The 25,855-nt window shown below is 47.5% G+C and overlaps 2 protein-coding genes across 7 annotated transcripts in view; both read left to right on the forward strand.

The window, feature by feature from the left end:
• Positions 1–4,201, forward strand: part of RNF14 (ring finger protein 14) — a 41,034-nt gene extending 36,833 nt beyond the window's left edge. For 4 of the 5 annotated variants that reach the window (XM_085864338.1, XM_085864335.1, XM_085864339.1 and 1 more), the window contains 3 exons: positions 1,233–1,405; positions 2,505–2,635; positions 3,296–4,201. In XM_085864338.1, coding sequence (XP_085720464.1) covers positions 1,233–1,405; positions 2,505–2,635; positions 3,296–3,368 — 377 coding nt within the window. In that variant the 3' untranslated portion in view covers positions 3,369–4,201. The remainder of the gene's footprint in view (positions 1–1,232; positions 1,406–2,504; positions 2,636–3,295) is intronic. The other variant, XM_085864336.1, reaches the window with a different exon arrangement.
• A 2,684-nt stretch (positions 4,202–6,885) lies between these two features.
• Positions 6,886–25,855, forward strand: part of LOC147008993 (protein furry homolog-like) — a 395,449-nt gene continuing 376,479 nt past the window's right edge. For both annotated transcript variants that reach the window (XM_085864332.1, XM_085864334.1), the window contains exon 1: positions 6,886–7,841. The gene's annotated coding sequence lies outside the window, so the exon portion shown is untranslated. The remainder of the gene's footprint in view (positions 7,842–25,855) is intronic.

Genomic DNA, 25,855 nt, shown 5'->3' on the forward strand with positions numbered 1-25,855 from the left:
GGAACGCGATGGGTTCACGGGTCGTCTCGTAATCGCTAAAATTGAACCGCAACGTGGAGAATGCAATAGCACAGGCAATTTGAGGCTTGGTCATAAAAGAAGACAAAAGATCAAGATGTAACATATCAGCCACACAGTGGCCTTCCTTGTGAAGTAATACTTGCCATTTATGTATCGATCTTTAATGCCTTCTTGGGGTGGGGGGAGAACGGGAGGACAAGAGTGATACAGGTCTGCAATATGAAGCCTGATAGACCACAATATTACTCATCATTGTTTTTTTTTAGTTTGGACTGGGCGGAGTTAGGTAGTGGGAGCAAACAAAGTGATGGGGATGGTGGTCACCAAAATGGTGGGAGAAGGCCCATTGGGTATGGAAGTGATGGAGCAGGAGGGGAATGCAAGTTGTGCTTCCAGTGCCACGTGACCTGCACCGATCCTCCCTGATGAACACCACTCTAATATTGAAACAGTGAGATTTTCTTTTTTCCTTTCTCTTTTGTCATATTGGGCTGTCTGCATTTGCACGGTCTCCAAAGACCCTTCTATGGGTAGGTGCTGATCAATTGGCACCATGTCAGAAAATACACATGAAGGGACTTGAGTACATGTACACAAAATCACAAGTGCCACAATTTGAGTAAAATGTGCCCATCTTTGTGCTTATCCATTGTGAACGAGCTTTCAATGCTCTGAACTTTCAACTTTTCTGCACTCCAGGATCATCACCATTTTCATGTGCAGCATGTGTCTGCTGGTTTACATCATTTCCAGGAGTATCACTGTGCCGCTGATGTGGTGCTCCCTGTCAGTTTGAGCAGGAATGTGGAATTTTGGCTACGGTGCCGGCCTTAACTCGCCTTGATTTCTTGAAAGAACCAATGTTCTATTTAACATCCACCAACTCGTGATAACTGGGTGTTCCACCATGAGACTGGACACCCAATTTGACATCCATCCGAGGGACTGCTCGCACATTTAATCGCCCTGCAGGCAAAACCTCAGGATGACAGTTTATAGCTGGGTTGACATTCGGACCCAGGCTAGATAGCTTAGAGGCATATGTGCATACTTGTGGGCCATCTTGCCAGCCCCGTTGCAAGATGAAAAGCTTCAAAACCAAACTTGAGACATTTTACCATTTGACAATTTTTTCATTTCATGAAGGTGAATGTGGCACCCATGTTTCATTTGAAAGGTACAATATTTCTGATGTTTCGTTGTGTGCACAGAGAACACTAAAGTCTTTGTAGAGGACTACCTGCAAGCAGATGATGTGAAGAAGTTGGAAATCGAGAAGCGTTTTGGCAAACAGATGGTACGCCACATGTTAGATGAGAGATCCTCACAGGAATGGCTGGAAAACAACTCGCAGTCTTGTCCCATCTGCAGCACATACATCCAGGTATGAATGTTCAAACTTTAGCTTTGTACTTGCAAGTGCACACTTTTAACTGATGGGAGTATCTGGCATACAGCTCACTTGGGAGATGAGTCTTGTCTATTTTAGACTAAATGGGGAACATAGGACAAGTAAATCTTACCTCGGATCTGATTGGGTGGGATTCTGGTGAGAGGTAGGCATTCCAGGTGTCGCCCATATCGACTCAGCCAGCATGTGGCTCATGGTGTGTGGCATGGTACGTTCCTTGCTCACAACACGACGTGGGGGTCTGGAGGGGGGGGGTAGGAAGAAGCTCCGGCCCTCCAATATTCAGTGGGTACACTGTCCGCGGCCGTGCCCCATTTACCCACGCTGCTTGGCGGCATCAATGTCCTTAATTGGCTGAGAATGCCTCTATACGTGACTTTGGCATGCCATTAGCCCAACCCAATGTGAGGCTGATTTAAGGGCTTTGTGGGTACAATCCCATCTCTCCCTTCTCTTGGACCCACCCTCTTCTGACTTGCTATGCTTCAAGCCGCTTTTGGAGGAGTCCGACACCACCTCCAGTGTCATTCTGGGACAAACTACACAGCTCCGATAATTATCTCACCAAGTTCTGTGTGCATGCATGTGTGCTCCTTTAGCAGGGGTTAGTTCCGCCGCCTGTTAAGCATTGTGCTTTATTGTGTCCCCTTGTCTGGCATGATGTGCTTTGTGTCTTGCGTCTCAATTAAAAAAAAAAATTTGTGTGTGTGTGTGTTTTCTTCCATCTTTCCCCCATTGACCGATTTGGTTAATTAATAACTCATGGAGGGAAATTAATTGATTGGAGTAATCCCTTTGTTCAGCAATCGTGTGTGCATGTTTAGATGGGCGAGAAGAGAACTGGGGCAACTGCTCAGATGACACGCCATCTAAATTTAGCCGCAAGTCGACGATCCACCAGATATCATTATTGGCGTGTCCAGTTCCTGTCTCAAATTGCTCGTGGTTTTGGGTGGGGTCACACACGCGACTACTATCATTTATTGCATTTAATCACATCTCTGTGATCATTCAATTAATCCTTGATCCTCCCTCCCCCACTTCCCTCTCTCTACCACCCAACCCTCTGCAGAAGATTTATGGTTGCAACAAAATGATGTGCACTGGTTGCAAGCATTTCTTCTGTTGGCTATGTCTCAGTGTACTGCCCCGGCATGATCCATACAACCATTTCAATGATCCCAACTCTCCTTGCTTCACCAGGTGAGTGTATTATACATGGCAAACTATTACCTGCAGGGCTGAGAAACCATTCCAATTAAAAAAAAAAATTCAATTACTCTGCTACAATCCTGGATTGGTCGCCCCTCCGATTCAGGAAGTCAGGGCAGGGATTTATAATTTGGTCATGGTGCTGGCGATAGCTCGCCTCCTCTTCGCAAAGGACGCTTCGGGATTTTTATCGTCCACCAACTAATGTCGGCAGACGGGACACCCAGCTTAACGTTCATTCGAAGGACGGCACACACGTTGATGAGAGACCTTGCCTGTAAAACACCAGAATGGCAGTTTATAGCTTGGTTGGGATTCAAACCCAGGTAATATAGCTTTGAGGAGTGCGCACGTACTTCTAGGCCATTCTGCCAGCCCGTCTTCCTTGATGCAACCCAAATTGATTTTCTTCTTCCCCTTTTGTCTCTCCTAAATTACCCTTTCCCTCGTTTTTTAATAACTGCCTCTATTTCTCCCTAACTGCCATCTCTTGTCCCTTATGCCCCCCCCAGCCCACCCCAACTTGTTACTACTTGTATCGTTTATCCACACGTAATTATCACAGCTTCGCCCCCCCCCCTTTATCATTCTACAATGGCATTCCCTGTTGCATTTCCTGATCTAACGCATTCCCTGCCTTTTGCTGGACAGGCTGCTTGAGGACGAACTCCCACAAGAGGAAGAAGATTTTGTGGAATATGACGAAGGTCTTGAAGCTGAGTAATTGCTTCCTCAGTCGGTGCGAACCTTGTGACGTGTGCACTTATAAATCTGCATGGATTATGATCATTAGCAAGCATGTACATTCACAGGGGGCGAAGGGTTTACGTTGTGAAAGAGTTTTATTGCTCGTGATGGGATCTCTGAGCCATGGGTTGGGTACAAAGTCATTAATTTGGTTGCTTCATCATTGCCATGATGAGTGGTCAATCAGTTGTTTGATTGCTTTTCTTTCATTTATTTGTAACAATCCATCATGACATATTTCCAAAGCCAATCATGTGACTCAACACGGTGGTAATCAAAAGCTTTGCACAGGGAGATGAACACTTCATGGTGTTTTTGAACATCATCCTTGTCAACTTGTTTGGGTTATTACATTCGTTTTGTACTCATTGACTATTTTTTTTTTTTTTAATCTTTCTTTCTCGACAAAATCAAGGCTCATGGAGGCGAGTTGGGGCTACTATTGGACATAGTGAGCAAGGGAATGAATGGAGAGGAGGGAAGGAACCACTATAAACCTGCAAGTAATGGGGGATTACGAGGGATGACCTGAGATGGCCGGCGCACTGCGAGCTTGAGGTCATGGAGGGAAGAGTGGGACCAAACGGTGAGCCTGCCTTTTTGATCGTCAAACGAAGATGGGGTCATTGAAAGAACGTGTACTTCCTGGAGGTGTTGGGGGGGGGGGGGGGCTGAGAGCAGAGGAGTTTCCTGCATACAATTCGAGATCGAGTTTGTGTTGAAAAAAAAAAAAACTGATGGATCTTTGGAAAAAATAAAAAAAAGAACATTACGATGATGTAAAAACAAATAAATGAAACCTACCTTTCAGCCTTTTGCAATACAGCTCGGTTTCAAGTCATTAAACTTTCTCTACCGGTCGAAAGTTTAAGAACACCCCCATTTTTCCATGTTTTTACTGAAATTTAAGCAGTTTAATGTTTCAATGTACTCTGAAATTAAAGCATAGAACAAATAATCAATTGCAGATAAGAAATAAATCATGGAATCGTTTTGTTGAACAACATTTAATCTACATTTTTGACTCATCAAAGTAGTCACCGTTTGCAGATAGAACAGCTGAACATACTCGTGGCATTCTTTCTACAATAGAAATCAAATATTGTTTGGAAAGTTCTTCCCAATACTGTTGCAGGAGTTCCCACAAATGTGTTGCACTTGTAGATTGCTTTGCTTTCACCCTTCTGTCCAGTTTGATCCCAAACCAGCTCAATGGGGTTTAAGTCTGGAGACTGCTGGCCATTCCATGATTTGAAGCCTACAGTCTTGTTCTTTTCTTCTAAGGTAGTTCTGCCATTGCCTGGATGTATGTTTTGGGTTGTTATCTTGCTGTAGGATGAACCTCTGACCAACTAGGCGTCGACCAGACGTATTGCGTATTGCCTGACCAACTAGGCGTATTGCATGGCTCTGCAAAATTCTGTGGTAGCCCTTTTGGTTCAGGGTGCCAGTCACTCTATGCAAGTCGCTGACTCTGGATCCAGCAAAAGAGCCCCAGATCATCACGCTTCCTCCTCCATCTTTGACAGTTGGTGCCATACAATGAGAAACCATCCTTTCGCCTACTCGATGGCATACAAAATCCCTGCGTGATGAACCGAAGATTTCAAATTTTGATTCATCGGTCCATAAGACTTTCTTCCAGTTTTCAGTAGTCCACTGGCGGTGCTTCATGGCCCAGGCAAGCCTCTTTTTCTTATTTTGCCATCTTAGCAAGGGCTTTCTTACTGTTACTCGACCTGTCAAACCTGCAGCTCGAAGTCTTCTCTTCACAGTGGAAACTGAGACTTCCTTACTTCGGCCAGTGTTAAGCTGTGCTTGAAGCTGCTGTCTTGTGAACCGTCTACCACGCAAGCTGTTGACTCTCAGAAACTTGTCTTCCGATTGTGTTGTGGCTTTGGGTCTTAATCACAGGAATTAAGACGATCAGTGAGATATCAAACACATGTGCACAATGCATTTGTACGTACTTCATACAGCGCGCGGCATCTAGTCAATCCACTCTGTGTGAGTCGTGTTCTGGAGATGACGTCAATGGTCACGTGACCTGCGGTTCGCTGAACTCAACTTTTTTGAGGGGTGGGGCATAGCAAGTTGTGAAAAGCACTACAAATGTTCTAAATATTGGTCTAATTATCCCATTGTTGATTTTAAAAAATAAACATGGGTGATTTCTTCACTAGGAAGGTCAAGTTAATAATATATAAACAACCAGAAACTTTTTGAGTGTCATGGGACCTTAAAGTCATTTAACTAATATTTATGTGAGTATTGATCATCTTGGATCTGCAAAGGTCAATTAAAAAAAAAAATTGTCTTTTTTTATTTCTCCTAACAGTTCCACTTTTTTATTGTACATCACAAGTTATCATGGCGGCATGTTTACTTGCTGCTTGTTCAGCATTTATGCTGAGACTAAGGGCTAGTACCATGGCCTCGAGTTATGCCCAGTGACCTCTGAGCTGTCTCGCCTGGGTTGGAATCCAGACCAAGCTATAAACTGCCATCCTGGTGGTCCACAGGCAGGGTGATTCATCAACGTGTGTCCCGTCTCCCGGAATTACATGGTGGACGTGAAAGATCCCACGGTGTCGTTCGCGAAAAGTAGGCGAGATAATCGCCGGTCCCTTGGACAAATTTCCACCCTAACCTGCAGGGGGCACTGCATCAACGGGACACTCGCACTCCAAAGCATAATGGTGATGCAATCCTGCACTTCAGTGCCACAAACGAAAGAAGAAGTACAATTTGGGTTCCTTGACGTCACAAGGAACTCCACATCGCAGATCTCTGTCCCCATGAAGTCTGTGCACCGGTTGCTCGTGCTCTGATATCCAATTTTAAGTGCTGAGTGTCCAGTAAGGAAGTGGAAGCACGAGCCTAGTTAGTTCGTGAGTTAATTAGTTATTTTCCATGTATTCCCCTTGTCGTGTTTCGTTTGCTCACTGCACTTTTCCTGTTTCTCCATGTTCTTTAAAACACCTGAACCTGTTGGTGGTGGTTGTGGTGGTCGTATGGCAGCTCAGCTGACGGGGTAGCTATCATTTCTTGAAGCACGACTGTGTCGTTGATGCAGTGCCCCTCTACCAGGACACACACTGTAACTGGTGCTCATTTCGCCGACCTCGGAAGGATGACAGGCTGAGTCAACCCTCCGGTGTATTAATTCAGCGGCCGACGGGGCTTGAACTCAGGACCTGAGGATCCCAAGTCACCACCCGAACCACCGAACCAACACCAGGTCTGAACCTGTTGATCTTGTGTTGTAGGCGGTGTATTGGGAAGTAACGCTCGCTTGTTAAAATTAAAAAATCGCTTCAAAGGTGAATCGTCTTTTAAACTAACCTTGAGTTCCGTGACAGTCATTGTTCGTAGGGTATGTTGTTGGGGGGGGGGGGGTTATGGTTATTCGTGTTTGTTTGATAACAGTGACACTGTAAATGAACGTCGCTTTGAGTCGCACACACTGTACTCGACATGTATATTATGGCGGTGACGTCATGACAGGGAAAACTTGCGAGGTGGAGTTGGCGGGAAGGTTGAGGTGGAATGAATTTGTTACCAAGTCGTCGCATTGTGAGATCTCAAACGACGTCCTCTCGGGATTGAGGTTCCACGAAGGGTTCGCCGAGCCGAGCCGACTTCGATGGAGGAAGTTCCGTGATAGACCGTTTGTGGTGTTTTGTTTTCCGTGCCCCGGACCTGCGGTTGAACCCACCGCGCAGCACAACGTGCGCTTCCGCTTTCTCAGAGACTTGTTGCGTTACCTCGATCACACTTCCTTCGAATCCACGGGGTCCACGGGGTGAGGTTACCTCAGGTCCACGGTGTGGAGGTTACCTCAGGTCCACGGTGTGAGGTTACCTCAGGTCCACGGTGTGTGGTTACCTCAGGTCCACGAGGTCCACGGTGTGGAGGTTACCTCAGGTCTACGGTGTGAGGTTACCTCAGGTCCACGGTGTGAGGTTACCTCAGGTCCACGAGGTCCACGGTGTGAAGTTACCTCAGGTCTACGGTGTGAAGTTACCTCAGGTCCACGGTGTGGGGTTACCTCAGGTCCACGAGGTCCACGGTGTGAGGTTACCTCAAGTCCACGAGGTCTTCGGTGTGAAGTTACCTCAGGTCTACGGTGTGAGGCTACCTCTGGTCCACGGTGTGGAGGTTACCTCAGGTCCACGGTGTGGGGTTACCTCAGATCCACGGTGTGGAGGTTACCTCAGGTCCACGAGGTCCATGGTGTGAAGTTACCTCAGGTCCACGGTGTCGGGTTACCTCAGGTCCACGGTGTCGGGTTACCTCAGGTCCACGGTGTGAAGTTACCTCAGGTCCACGGTGTGGGGTTACCTCAGGTCCACGGTGTGAGGTTACCTCAGGTCCACGAGGTCCACGGTGTGGGGTTACCTCGATCAGACTTGCCTCGGATCGTTTTCTCACACGTTCGTCCGTGAGGGTACGTACGCGCGTTTTCGCTGCCGTTCCACATCCGTACTTTGATCACGTGTTAATCTCGTACTGAGTTTGAATTTATACTTCGTGAAAGTTTATTCTATTCCACTTGAACGTTCTTCCTCCACACACTTTGAAGACCCGTACTTTAAATTCGCAATCCTCACTTGGTTTAACATGTTTGTAACATTCGTCAAAATTACTTCAAACTTACTGCTGTGTGTGTGTGTGTGTGTGTGTGTGTGTGTGTGTGTGTGTGTGTGTGTGTGTGTGTGTGTGTGTGTGTGTGTGTGTGTGTGTGTGTGTGTGTGTGTGTGTGTGTGTGTGTGTGTGTGTGTGTGCACGTGCTATATATATATATATATATATATATATATATATATATATATATATATATATATATATATATATATATATATATAATACAGGACAGTACGATACTTCATGACTGCAAAACACTCGCTATTCCTCTGCACATCGGTATTCGTGCTTGCGGTGTGCTCAGTACGAGGCACTTTTCATAAAAGGATAAATTTTACATGTAAAGGGGAGGATGGGGATTGTAATTTGAGAAAGGGAGGAAACGGGATAAAGGGGAATGGAATTGGAGGAGGGGGTTGGTGGGAGAATGACGTTGAGTGAAGAGGGAGGGGAGGGAGGTTGGAGAATGACGTTGAGTGAAGAGGGAGGAGGGATTGCTTGGAGAATGACAGAGTGCAGAGGGATATTTGTGATTTTTCGCTCGCCTGTTCGAAGAATAGAGAGCTATAGCGATACCCTCCCCCCCCCTCCGGCGTGAGCGTGAGCGTGAAAATGTTAAATTTTTTGTATTACGGAAAAACTCCTCAACGGATTTCGATGAAACTTGGTCGGGGGGGGAGGGGGGTTAGGTATCGTCCAAGAATCATGGCCATTAGATTTTGGACTTGGTCCCCCCCCCCAAAAAAATTGCTAGAGAAATTTTTTTTTTTGCATTTCTACATGTTTTAATTGATTTCCACCCCCCCAAAAAAAAAGTTCGAGAAATTTTTTTTTTGCATATCTACATGTTTTAAGTGATTTCCCACTCCCCCAAAAAATTGGTAGAGAAAAAAAAAATTTTTGCAACTTTTTTTTTTCAACAAAATTTCGATTTCTTTTTTTTTTTTTTTGCATTTCTACATGTTTTAAGTGATTTCCAACCCCCTCCAAAAAAAATTGTAAGAGAAAAAAAAATTGCAACTTTTTTTTCCAACAAAATTTCGATTTCTTTTTTTTTTGCATTTCTACATGTTTTAAGTGATTTCCAACCCCCCCCCAAATTCCACCCCCCCCCAAAAAATTAAGAGAAATTTTTTTTTTTGCATTTCTACATGTTTTAAGTGATTTCCAACCCCCCCCCCCCAAAAAAAAAAAGTTCGAGAAATTTTTTTTTTGCATATCTACATGTTTTAAGTGATTTCCCACTGCCCCAAAAAATTGGTAGAGAAAAAAAAGTTTTTGCAACTTTTTTTTCAACAAAATTTCGATTTCTTTTTTTTTGCATTTCTACATGTTTTAAGTGATTTCCAACCCCCCCCCCCCCCAAAAAAAAATGTTGGAGAAAAGAACTATAACTCTGTCAGCACTGTTGACATATTTAATGAATAAGATATAAGGTTCACTTGAGTGACCCAGCAGTATTAGCAGCAGAGGTTTTACACTCTCCCGAGTGCTCCCCCTCTAGTTTCCTTTCTAATGTTTTTATTTACCACTATTTTTTATACGCCTGATATATATATATATATATATATATATATATATATATATATATATATATATATATATATATATATATATATATATATATATATATATATATATATATATATATATATATATATATATATATATATATATACGTATTATGTGAATCCGTCCGTCTGTCTGTCCGTCTGTCTGTCTGTCCGTCCGTTCCTGTCCCCACTCTAACTCCCAAAGTTTTCAACTTTCCCGTTTCATATTTGGTACATAGGTACTGACTGTGGAGACAGTGTGTCATGACATGCGTTCGTCATCTAAAGTGGTTGCCATGGCAACCAGGATGCTGTTTTCCATGTAGTACCACAATTCTGTATATACCTCCTTGTTGGGGCGTATATTGTGCTCACTTGCGCTCTTGTTACTGATTGCAATATACAAATACATATATTGCTTTATAATTATACTTCACTGCAATGCTTTATAAAAAAATATTAATTATTAGACTCGTCTTTCAAAAACGATAAATGTATAAACAGGCGAGCATTGGGTGGCTTTGACACCAACTCTGGTTATCACATCTAAACGAGGAAATCCATCAGCGTTTGGAACAACTTAGGGGGGAGGGGCAAAGGTCATTAATTTTACAACTTTGGGGGGAGGGGCATATGTCATTAAATTTGTTCTTCAGCAAGCAAAGTTCGGTTAATTGTATAATCCGAGTTTGCTTTTAAAAATCAGTTCTTTTATTTGGCGCGAAGTCACCAACTCTTTGCGAAGTTCACCTTTGGAACTTTAACGTGCACCGACGAATACTAACGTACATCACAGCCAGCTTAACTTGCATCCCGTGGTTGGTGCACACACATTGACGGTTCACGTGCTCTTGGAAACTCCTTGAAAGTGGTTTTTATTTTATTTTTATTTACAATACAGAGACATGACGGAAGTAAATAGACACCATGAATTTTGAATAATTTATTGAACATTTGAAGTATATTTTATCCTTCTTCTTCTTCTTCTTTCGGCTGCTCCCTTTTGGGGTTGTCAGGTTGCCTTTAATTGTCAGGTCAGGTTCGATCTGTGACCTGCTACAGGTACCATGTAAACCTGTACTAACCTGTTCCATGGTCGGGTTGTCGGCGACTAAACCGTCTCCCCCACCAGGTTTTCTGGTGAGGAGGGTGTTTGGATATGGACACCCAGCAGGATTAAAAACAAAACCTGTCAAAGGGCGGAGGAGCTCCTTGTGAGCCAACGGCCATCCATATCTAGTGCCCAACTGTGTCTGCGGACGTCCTCCTGCAGTTGGGTTACTTCTTATTAGGAGGTTGGTGGCAGGATTTGCACTCCGGCCACCGTAAACCCCTTCATTCCGCAAAACGCAAAAACGCAAAAAAAATCTGAAAACCCACTCCGTGGGAGTACCTCCTGTGCAGCTTCCCTTCGCAGGGCAGCTCACTGGATGACGGGATTGGGGCAAAGCCTTCGGGACCCCCAATCTTTGATAGGAGGGAAACCACGGGGTAACATCCCTGGGTCAGATTGTGGGAGAGTGTGTCGGAGTGGTGCTGAGGTGTCGTCCACCAGACTGCGGTCTCCTTGGGTTAACCTGAGGCGGTCCCTTCGGGTGGGTGCCTGGAATGTCCTATCCCGAAGAGAGGATGATCACCTGTCTCTGTTATCATCTGAGCTCAAGCGTTTGGACATCGGGATTGCAGCTCTCTCTGAGGTTCGGAGACCAGATTGCGGCGAGATAATGGTGGGTGGTTACACCTACTATTGGTCTGGTCGCTCTGATGGTTACCATACCCAAGGAGTTGCTGTAGGTGTGTCCAATAAGCTGACCCCAATGATAATTGAGGTAACACCGGTCAACGAGCGTGTTATGAGATTAAGGATTCGTCACTCCTTAGGTGTCATTTCCCTGGTCTCTGTTTATGCTCCGACTGAGGCGAGTGATCTCACCATGAAGGATGCATTCTACGCCACACTCGAGTCTGTGGTTGATCAGTGCCCCAGACGAGATACACTTCTAGTCTTGGGGGATTTCGATGCATCGACTGGAACTGATAGGGACGGTTATGAAGTGTGTGTTGGTCCCCATGGGTCAGGAACTATGAACCAGAATAGCACTAAGTTCCTTGACTTTGCAAGAAGTCATGGACTTAGGATGGCTGGTTCATGGTTTCAGCGCCCACAAGCTCATCGCTGGACTTGGTATTCCAACGCTGGCGGTGTGGCAAAGGAGATTGACCATGTCCTCATTGACGGTCGTTGGAGGATGATCCAGAACTGCAGGGTCTACCGAAGTGCTCAGTTCCTCAATACTGACCACAGGCTTGTTGTAGCAACTCTAAAGCTGCACCTTAAATCCTGGAGAATGGTACCATCCCAGCCTAGGCTGGATGTTGCCAAGCTCGGGGATGAGAGAGTAGCTGAGGAGTTTGCGAACAGGCTGAGTGGACACTTGGGGGGTCCTGAAGAGTTGTGGAGCGCCTTCAAGACCACCGTCCTTGATGTTGCCGGTGGATGCCTTGGAGCTCACCGCAGGGCAAAGAAGAATTTTGTCTCAAGGGACACTGGATACCATTGACCAGAGTCGCAGGGCCAGGCTGAATGGCAGAGCTGAGCTGTTCAGGGAGCTGAGGCGTAAAACTGTACGTGCACTGAGGGTGGACAAGGAGGCCTATGTGCGAGGAATCTGTGAGGGGGTAGAGCATCACCTGTGGACAGGTGATTCTCGTCCCGCTTACAGGGGAATTCGCGCATTACGTTCATCCAAGCCCATCCCTCGGAGCACTACAGTTCGAGCAGAGAGTGGTAGACTCTTGACAGAGGAGTCTGAAGTGAAGGCCCGCTGGGCCGGTTACTTTGAGCGGTTGTACCAGGCTGATCCCCCAACTGTCGAGTTGGACGTCAAGGGTGTTTCAATCCCTGTTGCTGACCCTCGAATCAACTGTGGTCCACCTACGCTTGTGGAAACACGGGCTGCGGTGAACCAGTTGAAACGGGGCAAAGCTCCAGGGATCTGTGGCATCCATGCCGAACTTCTCAAGGCTGGTGGAAATGCTGCACTCGTGTCGTTGCATGCAGTTTTGTGCTCTGCCTGGAACACAGGCATCATCCCAACTGACTGGAAGAGGGGCCTTGTTGTCCCTCTCTGGAAAGGGAAGGGTGATCGCCAAGACTGCAACAACTACCGAGGGGTGACGCTGCTCTCAGTGCCGGGCAAGGTCTTTGCTCGGATAATTCTCGATAGGGTTCGTCACCATCTGCTTGAGCACCAGCGTCCAGAGCAGTCAGGCTTTACACCAAAGAGGTCAACAATTGACCATATCCTTGCACTTCGTGTCCTCACCGAACGCAGACGAGAGTTTCGGCAGGGGCTGCTTGCAGCCTATGTTGATCTCTGTAAAGCGTTCGATTCAGTGAATCGGGATGTCCTGTGGAGGATTCTTGGTCTTCGTGGGGTGCCACCAAAACTGATCGATCTGATGTCTGAACTCTACTCTGGTACTGAGAGTGCTGTGAAGTGTGGTGGTACCATCTCTGACTTATTTCCAGTTGTTACTGGAGTTCGTCAGGGATGTGTACTTGCCCCCACACTTTTCAGCACTTGTATGGACTGGATTCTAGGGAGGATGTCGGAGAGATCAAGTTGCGGTGCGTCATTTGGGAATGTCAATATCTCGGACCTTGACTTTGCAGATGATGCAGTCATCTTTGCGGAGACTTTAGACATCCTCTTGGGGGCCCTCGAGGTGCTGAATGAGGAGTCGGAGCTGTTGGGATTACGGGTTTCTTGGGTCAAAACTAAGATCCAGGCTTTCGGTGACATCTTGGATGCTGCTGTCCTGTCTGTGTCTGTTTGTGGTGAGGATGTTGAGGTCGTGGAGAGATTCACTTACCTTGGCAGTGATATTCATGTCTCTGCTGGCTGCGAGTCAGAGGTCAATAGACGTCTGGGTCGGGCCTGGGGAGTCATGCATTCACTGGATCACGGGGTGTGGCGCTGCCGGTACCTGTGCGGGAGGACGAAAGTCCGAGTCTTCAGGTCCTTGGTACTTCCAGTCTTGCTCTATGGGTGCGAGACTTGGACTCTGACCAAGGATCTGAGACGGAGACTTAATTCCTTTGGTACCAGGTCTCTTCGGAGAATCCTTGGCTATCGCTGGTCGGATTTTGTGTCCAACGAGCGGTTGCTGAGAGAGACTCGGATGAGATTTGTTACCTGCATAGTCCGTGAGCGTCAGTTGCGGCTGTATGGACATGTGGCTCGTTTTCCTGACTCTGATCCTGCTCACCAGAATCTCTCAGCGAGGGAGTCTCATGAGTGGAGGAGGCCAGTGGGTCGACCACGTGCTTCATGGTTGCAACAGGTTGACCATCATCTCAAGGAGATGGGGATGGGCCTGGCATCTGCCTGGGGGATGGCCAGACGGAGGCCCCTGGAGTACCGGCGGAAAGTGGACGCAGCGACGTGCTGTTCTGGCACATGCTCCCATACCTGACCTGACCTGACCTTTAGGGGTCGCCACAGCGGATTATCCGTATGATCCGCATCGTGATTTGGCACATGTTTTACGCCGGATGCCCTTCCTGACGCAACCCTGGTCGCCTCTTACGACACAGGGATATGGTACACCTATTTTAACCGGGGTATACACCGGCCCAGTACACTGGTGCTCATTACGCCGACCTCGGAAGGATGACAGGCTGAGTCAACCATTCAGTGTATTAATTCAGTGGCCCAACAGGGCTTGAACTCAGGACCTTTTGGATCCCAAGCCGCTGCCCTAACCACTGCGCAAACACCATGTTACTTAAATTTCATATATGCGGTATATATATATATATGTGTGTGTGTGTCGAAGAGGAGTTTTTCATTGTGATTTCAGATCTGACAATGTTTTTTCACAATACTCATTCTGTAAAATGTAAAATTAAAAAAACAAACGTCTTCGGGAACGCCCCTAAAAATTCTCCTGAAAGGGGCGTAACCCACATGACGTCAACTACAGGATGTCAAAGGCTGCACGTAAATTACTCGGGTTGGTGGTCTACGTGATTCTATTGGCTTGCTGTGTGTTTCCACATTTGATTGGTCGACTCAATCGCTTCATTCGTTTCTGCTTTAAAAAAAAATCGAACATTTGGTTTTGAATAATGTATGGCATGGACTTTGATTTGTCTGGTAGCGACAGTGAGTGTGAGAGAAATGAAGGATTTTGGTCTGAATCACATGGAGAATTGTGGGAAAACATAGTCGCGGGAGGTGAAGTTCAGGCAGCTGGAAATGAAATACGGCCTTAGCAGTCGAGCACGAAGCAGGACAAGCAGAGAAAAATGGCGATGAAATTCCCGGAGTTCATGACATGACATCGAAGGAAGACTCGGAAATAACAACTGGTTAGACTAAATCCTATTCGTAAGTCAATAATGTAAATTCGACTTGCATACTGCTCGATATCAGAAATATTTTAGTGAGGTGACGTGAACAGCGCAGCGCAGCGGACATGTTGCTTCGTGGCGAATTAATCGCAAGCAAGGCCGGTGCGTGTCATCGGCCGTATCTCTCCGCGCATAAAACGAAGCAATCTCGCTGTCCGGATACGATGAAAATACATTACAAATGCCGATTTTCGAACCTATATGCCATACGTACATGTACATTATTGCTAATATCTCAGAAACTATTGGAGTGCCCATCACAAAACTTATGTGGAAGCTTCTTGACATCATAAGGTACCTCTGGGATGAATTTGAGGAAATTTGAAGGATACATTTTTGGGGGATTCACGATTGAAGTTTATATTTTGTGATAACTTTTTTTGTGGTTGGAGATAGGAAAATGTTGCCCAGACAAATTCATAGGGCATGAAAATACCTTTAAAATGACACCAAAACCAGCTCTTTAGGTGTTATACTTTTAGAGATATGGCCATTTGAATTCGCGACGTCGTGCTAATTAGTCCAAAGTTCGTTAGTCTGTATCTCACTAATTAAGAGGCTGTTCGCAAAAATATTTGAGTTCTTGCCGTTTTTCATGGGTCCCAATTGGTTCCCAAAGTTTTACAAAAATCTGAGAGATGACGGCAGATTCTTTGATGATTTGACATGGAATGACCCAACTGCTGCCTTGCAACGGGAAGTTTTCTCAATGGACCGCTTTACAGCTCGAAGACACCTTTCTGAGTGCCCAGATGGACCAGAACGGGATGCTGTGGATTCCTTGCCTTTGCTGGTGAATTGCACAATTACCCGATTGACTGTCGAAAACGGAATGCCAAGGTTCTGAGCTATCTGATGCTGGCTGACTCCAACTTCTGATTGGCCAACAATTCGTCCTCTTTGAAAATCGGAAAGTTTGTGCGCTCCCTGGGTTTGAGGCATAGTTAATTGTCATACAAGACCCAGGAACTCGTTTCTACAAAGAAATTGTCGAATATTTGTACAAATCACTGAGTAAAACTGCATTATACAGATGAAATGAATAAATTTAAGGTGTCTGTCTACTTCTGTCGTGTCTCTGTACATGGTCGAAGCTCATGGAAGAGTGATGACAGACCAAATCAGGACACAGCATAACAAAGGGAAAACAACAACAGCAGGGCTGAGGGAGAAAGTAGATGAAGATGGAGAAACAAAGGATGCAGTTAATGACGAGCGGTAAGGGAGAACACAAGGGGTGGACAATGGTTACATCAGCAAAATTTTGGTAGGGGTGCGGGGTGGTTGAACAGGTGTACAAAATATCATGATTTTGGATGAGGGATGACGAGATAGTGGTGAACAGCTGTATTGAAGACCTGGAGGGAAGAATGAGATTGAAGAGGGTATGGAAGGTGGTTCCATAGGCAGGAAAAAAGAGGAATAAATGAGTGGAAGTGAGCAGTGGTTCTGGATTTTGGTAGTTTCACGAGGAGTGGGTTGTTGGTGAACCGCATGCATCCTGCAGACACCTCGGGGTGGGCAGGGGACAAAGCATGGAGAGGGCAGAGAGTGCAAGTCCAGAAATGAGGTGGAAGAAGACAGAGTCCACCGACCTGTCGGTGATGGCGAAGTGAAAGGCCCACAGACTCGGCTTCATCGCGAGAGATTCCATTGATCTTAAAGGCCTTTGTTTCCACGGAGTCAAGCTAAGCAGGATGTGAGGCGGGGAGCCAGCCGAGAAGGGAGAGCAGCACTCCACAGAGCTGTGGATGAAAGCTTTGTTGGTGGATAGGAGCTCAGGTGTGCCAAGGAAGGACTTTACGTGACGGATGATGCGCAGCCAGCATCTGGCTTTGACGGCCAATTTTGTAATGTGGCTTTCCCAAGAGAGATCATGGCGGAGAGTGAGACCCAAGAGTTTGAGTGTCTGAACCTCTTCGAGAGGGTTGTTGAGAAAGTAGATGAAAAGGTTTGCAGAGACAGAGACAGAGATTTTTCAGGATTGAAAGACATATTCCAAGTGTTTGACCAGTTTGTAATTTTATCAAGGTCTGAGGAGAGGGTAGAGGCTGCTACCTGTCTGTTAGAGGAATGAGGGATGTCATGGCAGAGAATGGAGTCATCAGCAAAGAGATAGAGAGGATTTTCCAGAGTCAGTGAGATCATTGATGAAGATTAGGAATAATGTGGGGCCGAGAACACTTCCTTGGGGTACTCCAGTCTTGACAGGGAGAGGAGATGAAAGCATCTGTTGAGAGCCACACGTTGGCTATGAGAGTGGTGGATGTCAGGAATCCAAGAGTGGAGTTGGCCTTGGATTCCATAGGCAGACAGTTTGGAGAGCATGGCAGGATGCCAGACTGTATCGAAAGCTCGAGATATGTCCAGAGAAACAGCCCTGATCTCATGTCTGATATAGAGGACCTCCACCACTGTCATTCAATCTCAAGAAAAGTTTGACAGCAAAGCAAAGGAGTAAGAATGTCAATGAAAGTTTTTCTTTTTTTCTTTTTTTCTTTTTGGGAGTTGTTTTTTTAAGTTTCGGGATCGAGGGCAAAGTCTGAATTTCAATGGCGTTGCTTATGACGGCTTGTATGTTTTTGTGAAAGTGATTGTTTCTGAAAATGCCAATCGATCAGGTAATGATGTTTCTGGAGCCAGACGTGTTCTGCCCAAGGTGTTTCTTTTGAAAATAGAAACTGATTCTGCAAGACCAAAGTCGGGCATAACCGCAAGGACTACAAAGCTGAGGGTGAGCACAGGGCATCAAGTGGAAAAGTTTAATTGAGTAGGGGATTGAAGAAAAAAAAAAAACCTTAACTTGAAATATAATGTGAAAGTTGTTTGGGTCATCTACATATTACATATGCAAAAATGGTGGAATATTTGACCCCGCCCATTTCCTTTTCCGAACATTTTCCTTCTGTGCTCTTGCACAATCTCTTGGCTGGGCAGTGTGGCCCCTCCACGGGATCCTTGCCTACTTTACTGTGGCGCTCCTGAGGCTTGAGTTCCAACACACTCTAAAGCTGAATCCTGGGAAGTTTTCTCTGGCTCCCTCCCCCTATCAGTCTGGGAATCCCAGCATCAGCTATGCCCTCGTGGCATCCACCTCCTCGGGTCCTCCTCCAGGTACCCGGGTCTTCCTCAACAAAATTTTGCTGTCCATGCCCTTCTGGCATCTGCAGCCTCTGCCGCTCAAGGCTCTCATGGCCCAGGGTGCACCTTTCTTCTGAGCTCTGGCTCACTCTCAGACCACACTCCCATCCCTTTAACTCGATGTTTGCACCCATTTATTAATTCATCTTTGCTTCTCCCAGCACCAACACCAGGGCGGCATCCATGTTCAACACTGCTGAATCTCATTCGTCTACCTATCGCGAAGATGGGAATTCATCTCCACACAGAGATGTGCTTCCACTTTTTTTTCACATACACACCATTATCAATTCCACACTTTAATCACACACTTTCAATTTGAGTCCACACTCATTCCAGTTACATCCACCTTTCAACTCCTGGGATGCTCATTCCTCCATTCATCCCTCATCTCCTCAAACGAGAGAAGGGAAGAGGAAGAAGGCATTCTATCCTCTGGTTCATTCAATTAAAATCTAGATCAACCCACCTGTAATTTGAGCTTTTATAATTCCCAATTCTCTTTTGTTTACAATTCATACCTTCAATTTAAAACGTCTTGTAAATCCCTTTATCTACCTCTATGGTGTCACCCATCAGCTGCTTATTTTTTATCCTCTTGCCACCAAGTGGGACCCTCCACGGGGATCATTCAGCCTCGGTCTCCACATCCACCTCTGACACGGGGCCCATCTCTAACTGCCCTTTTGCCACTACTCATGGGCATCCTCGCTTTTGTGGGGAAAATAACAAAACATCGAATGAAATATCTGTCCAACGTACAACTAGTTTTCATCACCATTTGTTCTTTCATTCAAGATGAAGAATGATCCACAACTGAATGTATGTATTAAGATATATATATATATATATATATATATATATATATATATATATATATATATATATATATATATATATATATATATATATATATATATAATCATCAAAGGTGAAAGTACAAATGGTTTGAAAGTTTTGCCAAGTATGCCTGTTGCCTACGGTCAAATATAGATGCTATGCTCAGAGACGAGGACATACTGTATCTATTTTTGGTTGGTTAATTCAGCACTAGAGTTCGACCTAGTCTATGCCCTTCATTTGAGAGGAAATTGGAGTGTGTGTTATCCAGCCACGTGATGGAAATGTCCACGCTTGATAACCTGCCTCGCTCGGAGGGAGTGGTTTTTGGATGAGACTTCTTACTGATCGACTCACTCCACGAGATGCAGGAGGAAATGCCTGAGAGGCAAATAATTGAAAGCTAAACACATGCATGGAAACGGCAACGAATGATATTGAGGGATTCCTGTGTTGAGCACCAAGGTGTTTTGATGTGACATTGATTCGTTGCGAAGCCGTTTCCAATTTGCCTGTGGAACGACTAGCTTGCTAGGATGGTGAGATGATGTGATTGCAGGAAAGGTTTCATTCATTCATTCATTCAAAAAGAACCTGGGCAGCACTGGGTGCATTCACCTAATATATATATATATATATATATATATATATATATATATATATATATATATATATATATATATATATATATATATATATATATATATATATATATATATATATATATATATATATATATATATATATATATATATATATATATATATATATATATATATATATATATATACATACATACACTAGCGATACCCGTGCACATGCACAGTATAGCAGTACAACATAGCTGGTAGCAGACGACAGACCATACACGGGGAATGACAAAAATACGCATTGTGCAAAATGCAAGTGGTACTATGGAACGCCAAGACTTCCCAAACATTGTCGGCATGTCCGCTAAGTGCCACAGCAATTTCATAGGGATCGTGTGACGGCGAGCCGAGTTTTTAGTGTGCAAGCTTGGTATTATAATAGAGATATATTATAGTGTTACGGCTGTGGAAATTCGCAGAACACCATAAAGGTTCCTTAGATCAGTTATCCTGGTAAGTGAGTGTTCAGATAGGTTTCCCCACTGTTGTTTAGAGGGAATTATTCGTGTTCATCGGACTGTGACCCTTTGAGATGGTGTTTTTCTTTCTCTATCGTTATTTTGAACCGACATATCTCGCCCACCATTGCAACAAACCACGATGCCAACAACACAACCACCCCCAACTACGCCACAATGCCAACCACACTACGATCGCTACAACACCACCATTTTACCATCTTCGCCACTTTGCCAGCTTGCAAACGCCATCCTCCACAGACCACGCTACGACCCTTTCCGTGTTCAAAAGGGGTCTGAGAACGCGAGCGTAAAAAGAACGAGGAAAATAAACCTCCAATGGTGAGTGTGGGTTCTTCCCGCCTTTTTTCTCCGAGGCTGGTCTGACGGGAATGGCGAGGCGGCTCGCTCACGATTGGTGGATACGAGGGGTGAGGCGCTGGGAGTTGAGAAACGCCCCTTTTGGAGAAGCTTCTCGAAGGGAGGCGGAGCCGAAAACGGGGAGCGGAGAAGGGCGGAGCCCCAGACGATATAAGGCGGACAGCCGCCTTGGGCTCCTCTCTTCGTTGGCGCTCTTCTCCTGGTCTGGTCTCCTCTCTTCGTTTTGCGCCCTTCTCTTGGTCTGGTCTTGTCTTGGTCTCTGGGTCTGTGGAGCGACCCGTACACCAGACGCGTGGGTCGGTGGAGAGTCCGGGCGACGTACCGGATACGAGGACTGGAGGCGCAGCTCTGCTGGCTGTGGGGCGCGAACCTGCGCGTCCGTGGAGGAGAGTGCCAGAGAGAGCTCGCTGACCATCGAGGCACCTCGAGGGTGCAGGTAACCTGCTACGGTCTCGCGGGACCCGTTCGGTCTCCCAGGTCCCGTGTCATAAAGACCCAAGTGGTCCAGCCTGACCCCCTTGTCTGTGAGGGGGTCTTTTCTTGTGTTTCTTTTGGGTTTTTGAATGAATGTTGTCGTGGCGCCGTCTGTCAAGTAAAGCTGCCTAAGTGACTGTACATTTATTAATTATATTAGGTCGTAGTGCTTTCCCTTGTTTGCCTGCTTTTGTTTGTGCTTGCCTGTTGTTTCTATTTGCCTGCTTACGTGTTGTATAATAAATGTGCTGGTCAAAAGGTACCCCGTTCGTCACGTCCTCCTTTCACCCCATTGAAATGCCATCTTGCATCGCGGAATAAATAGCTGGGTTTTAAACACCCGTTAAATAGAATCGGATCCGGCGAGGCCGGTGATAATACCCGCTCGGTTATCACTGCAGAACGGAACGGACCGCTTAAGCGGTTCGTGTCCCAAGCAGACCTGCGTCGAGGTACGGTCGCCCGGTCGATTGCCCGCGCAGGTACTTAGGTATATCGAGTTCGGCGAGTGACCCTATCTTGCGCGGGTAGACATTTGGCATGGCCGTGGTGAGGTGAGGTTGAAGACCCACCCGTGACAGGGTTCCGGTGTAAGCTCCGGAAAGTCACGACTGAATTGTCCGTCCGGTGGGCGACGCGGTTGCTATTAGTGGGAAGCGGCCGATCGCATGCCGGCGGGCGCGAATTTGTAATACTGTATATGTATATGTATATGTATGTATATATATATATATATATATATATATATATATATATATATATATATATATATATATATATATATATATATTGTTGTGGTTGACGAAATTCACAAACCACCATTCAGGTCCCTTAGGTGAGATATCTCTGTAAGTATATGTGTAGTTAGGCCCAAACCCGTTGTTTAGAGGGAATAAATGTCATTCATGCGGGCTGCGACCCTTTTAGATAGCCGTTTTTCTTTTACTATCTTTATTTTGGACCAGCCGCCATTACTACCACCACCAACCACGTCTCAACAGCCATCACACAACAACCACCAACCGCAACGCCGCTTCACAACAACAGCCACGACCTTTACCGTCACAACTCGCCCTCGCAACCATCGTATCACCACCATTCTTGCGCCACTTGTGGGCACCGATACTGGACTCGTGCAGGGCGCGCACCGAGCAGCGTGTTCAGAAACATCACAGACTTTCCGGGGAAAACGGATCAAAAACGACTCACGCCCACTTCTGTTCCGTCCTATCGGTGAGCGTGGGGCGATTTGGCCCCGCCTCCAGGGCGTTGGAGTGTGGTCGCTATATGCAAATTCATGGATCAAAAAGCATTCACGCCCACGTTTCCTCGGTCCAATGGGGAGCCAGTTAGAGGTGAAGGGTCGGAGGGAAAGGGTCAAAGGTGAAGGGGCGAAGCCACGGGGCATATAAGGGGCCGCGCTCGCCAAACAGAGCAGTTCGGAGGGGAGAAGTTAAGAGTTGTCGGTGGAGCTGGGAAGAAGTGGTAGTAGCCAGTTCGGAGTTGGGAGTTCGCGGAGCCAGTGAAGAGTTGGGACGAGTCAAGAGAGGAGACGGAGAGGGCGATCGGACGAAGCTGTGGAGAGGCGGCGGCGGCGAACGCGGTTGAGGGGGTGCTCGCGTCGGAGGGAGAGGCCGGCGGCGCGACCGAGGTCGTGGTGGAGACGCTCGTCGCGGGACCCGAGACAGGGAGATATCCTCCATCCCCCGAGCATCAACAACCCCCTCCTGTTTCCCCCCGCGCTGAGATAGTGCGACAAGGGGGCCCCTTTCCCACCCCCTACCAGACACTGTCCGCGAGGCCCGCGGAGTTGGGGCGCCACCGCCACTTTGCGTCTCATCATCAGACGGGTGGGCCCGACGCGGTCTCGGCCCCAGGCCCGCCTACCCCCCTCATCCTGGAGGGTGGTTCTTTTTCTCTTGCTTTGGGTATATGTGTTGTCGGCGCCGTCTGTGAAGTAAAATTGTATAAGTGTTGCCGTGTGCTCGGTAGTCGGATAGCTCTGCATTGTCTTCTTCTTTTATATTTGCTTTTTGTGTAATATTGTGTGTTTCTTCTCCTTTTACATTTGCTTTTGGTGTAATTGTATATGTGTGCTTTCCGTTCATCGTGAAATAAATGTGCCTTATGTTGAACTGTTTTCCCGCTTCGCTTCGTCTTTTCCTCTATTGAATCTCCATCTTACTTCACTTAAAGGGTTGGTCGTGGGCTAAAACGCCCGATAATTAATCGAACCGTCGAGGCCGACGATAACACCGCTCGGTTATCCCGATAGTACGGAACGGGTCGCTTAAAGTGGCCCGTGTCCGAAGTCGACCTGCGGCGAGGTGCGATCGCCCGGTCTACCCTCCATGTGGGTACTTAGGTAGGTCGAATTTGGCGAGCAACCCTATCCCACGCGGGGGGCCGATTGGCACGATCGTGGTGAGGCCGAAAGGTCCACCCGTGACTAGTTCCCGGCGTTAGTCCGAGAGGGTCACGACTGGGTTGTCCGTCCGGTGGGCGACGTGCCGCGATTCGAGTTACGGGGCCGTTCGCACGCCGGCGGGCGCGAATCCGCAACACTGGTGTCAGGAGTGGGATACAAACTCATCGCCCTCCTCGCGGCACTGGTATCGGAGAACGGGAAAACGGGCTCTCCTGTCTCCGGCTAAATTCACGGGAATCGGTCCAGGGGTGAGAGGAGCGACCCCCGATTCCCTCCAAATTACGAGCGAGCTAAATTAACCCTTTGCGAGAAGCAAGATGGCGTCTCAAGGCGAGCGGGAGCCGGGGGTATTAGAAATGGATGTAGAATGTGTAGAATCCATGGTCCAGGATGAAATCCCCGTGCAGGAAATGTTGGTTGTACAGGAAAACGAACTCGCCCAACTGAACCCAGAGCCCGAAATAGGTGCGGCAGCGGCCGCGGTGTATGACACCTCCCCTCCCCCTCTCCACCAAAACCCCCCGATCCTTGCCGAATCGGCTCACCCAAGCGCACCCGACATGGCCCAGCTATTCACCATGCTGGCGAAAATGAATGCGGAACTGAAAACGAAAATGGATGCAAACACAAATGAAATGAAAGGCATGAACGAAAAGATGGATGCGAATACACAACAAATGAACGAAAAGATGGATACAAACACAAACGAAATAAAAGGCATGAACAAGCAAATGAACGGAATGAACAAGCAAATGAACGGAATGGAAACAAACATGAGGGAAGAAACTAAAAAGCTGCGGGGTGAGACGCAGAACATGGGCCGATGCCTGCAGGCGGGCATGAAGGCCGTTAGCAGGGAGCTTAAAATGGCGACTCCACGTGTGGGAGCGAACGAGCTGGAAGGGAGTGCAACGGCTGTCGGGCCCGCGGTGGAGGCGGGTGACAAAATAATTCGGGGGGCGTGTTGGGCGAGGGTCGTGACAGAGAAAGCGACGGTAACCGAGAGGGACAAACTAATTGGGGTGACGGAGACGTGCACGAGGGAGATAACAAGGGAAGAGACGGAAATAATAGTTGAGACAAGGGAGGTAAAGGGTGAAGAGGTGACTGAGTTGGCAGAGACACGGGAGATGGGAACGATAGAGGGAAGACTACACGATGAAGACGGGGATAGAGACGCACACACACACATGGAGGTAGTGGAGGATAATGGGGGTGAGCTCGCGGACTGGGTGGAGGCCCGGTGCGAGCAGTTGGATGGCCTCCTCCAGGAACGAGGGGAGGGAGTATGCCCCCTTGAGGCGAATCACGACCAGGTGAGTTCCGTCGTGCTTTGCGAGGTCGAGGGGAGGAGTGCTGTGGATAGGTGCACGGAGAGCTTGGGGGGTATAGAGGCCCCGGAGACCCTTGTGGGGACACGAATCCCCAGTGTGGTTGTCCCTGTGTGTGTGGTGCAAGGTGTGAGTGCGTCCCTGTGTGTGGAAGCGACCCCGTGTGTGAGTGGTGTGGTGGCGGTTGTGCCGGAGTATGTGCTTCCCAGCACGCCGTGTGTAAAAGGGGCACCGCAAGTGAAAGAGGCCGTGTGTGTGGATGAAACGGCCAGTGTGGATGAGGCACCGCGGGTGAGTTCCCCCGCGTGTGTGAGTGAGGCACGGTGTGTGAGTGAGGCACGGTGTATGAGTGAGGCACCGCGGGTGAGTGCCCCCGCGTGTGTGAGTGAGGGGCGGTGTGTGGATGAGGCACCGCGGGTGAGTGCCCCCGCGTGTGTGAGTGGTGTGGTTTGTGTGAGAGAAATGGCACGAATGAGTGAAAGGCCGCGAGTGAGTGGAGCCACGTGTGCGAGGGAGATGGCATGCGTGAGTGAACGGCCGAGTGCAAGGGAGACCGTGTGTGTGAGAGAACGGTATGTAAGGGAGATGTCGGTGGGCATGTGTGAACATGCAGCCGCGTCTCCCGGGGTGAGTTTAATGGTGAGGTGTGTTAGCGTCGTAACACGTGGGAGTGCGTGTGTCGAATAGCGGCGACGACGGCGACATGAGAAGAAAGAAAGCCGAGTAGCGGCTGTAGTTGTTTCGGGGACCGTGCCGGGTTCACCCAGCAGTGAGCACGCGGTCCGTGCTGTGCAACGCACGAGGCCCCCACGTGCTCGCTTGCGAGAGTGAAGTCCCGGTCCGGAAACGCACGCGGTGGATTTGCCGATCCCGCGGACGCACAAAGTTTAGGCAGGATTACGGATTTGGACCGGACGGGTTCTCCACGCGATCGTGTGTGTTAAGCTCCAACGGGCAAAGCACATGTGTTCGTGTGGGGAACCCCTCGAGACGTGGGGCTTGTGTTTTTTTTATGCGCACGGTGACGCCATGGCTGCACGTGGGGTTGGAATCCGGCAGGAGGGGTATCCCTGCCGGATGGTACCATCCAAGGAGGACGAGGTACACGTGCAGCTGCATGACGTCACAGGCAGGTGCAAAGT

Source organism: Eptatretus burgeri, chromosome 18 (assembly GCF_056783735.1).
Source record: "Eptatretus burgeri isolate ZD-2024b chromosome 18, Ebu_testis_v1, whole genome shotgun sequence".
In the NCBI taxonomy this organism is placed as follows: Eukaryota; Metazoa; Chordata; class Myxini; order Myxiniformes; family Myxinidae; genus Eptatretus; species Eptatretus burgeri.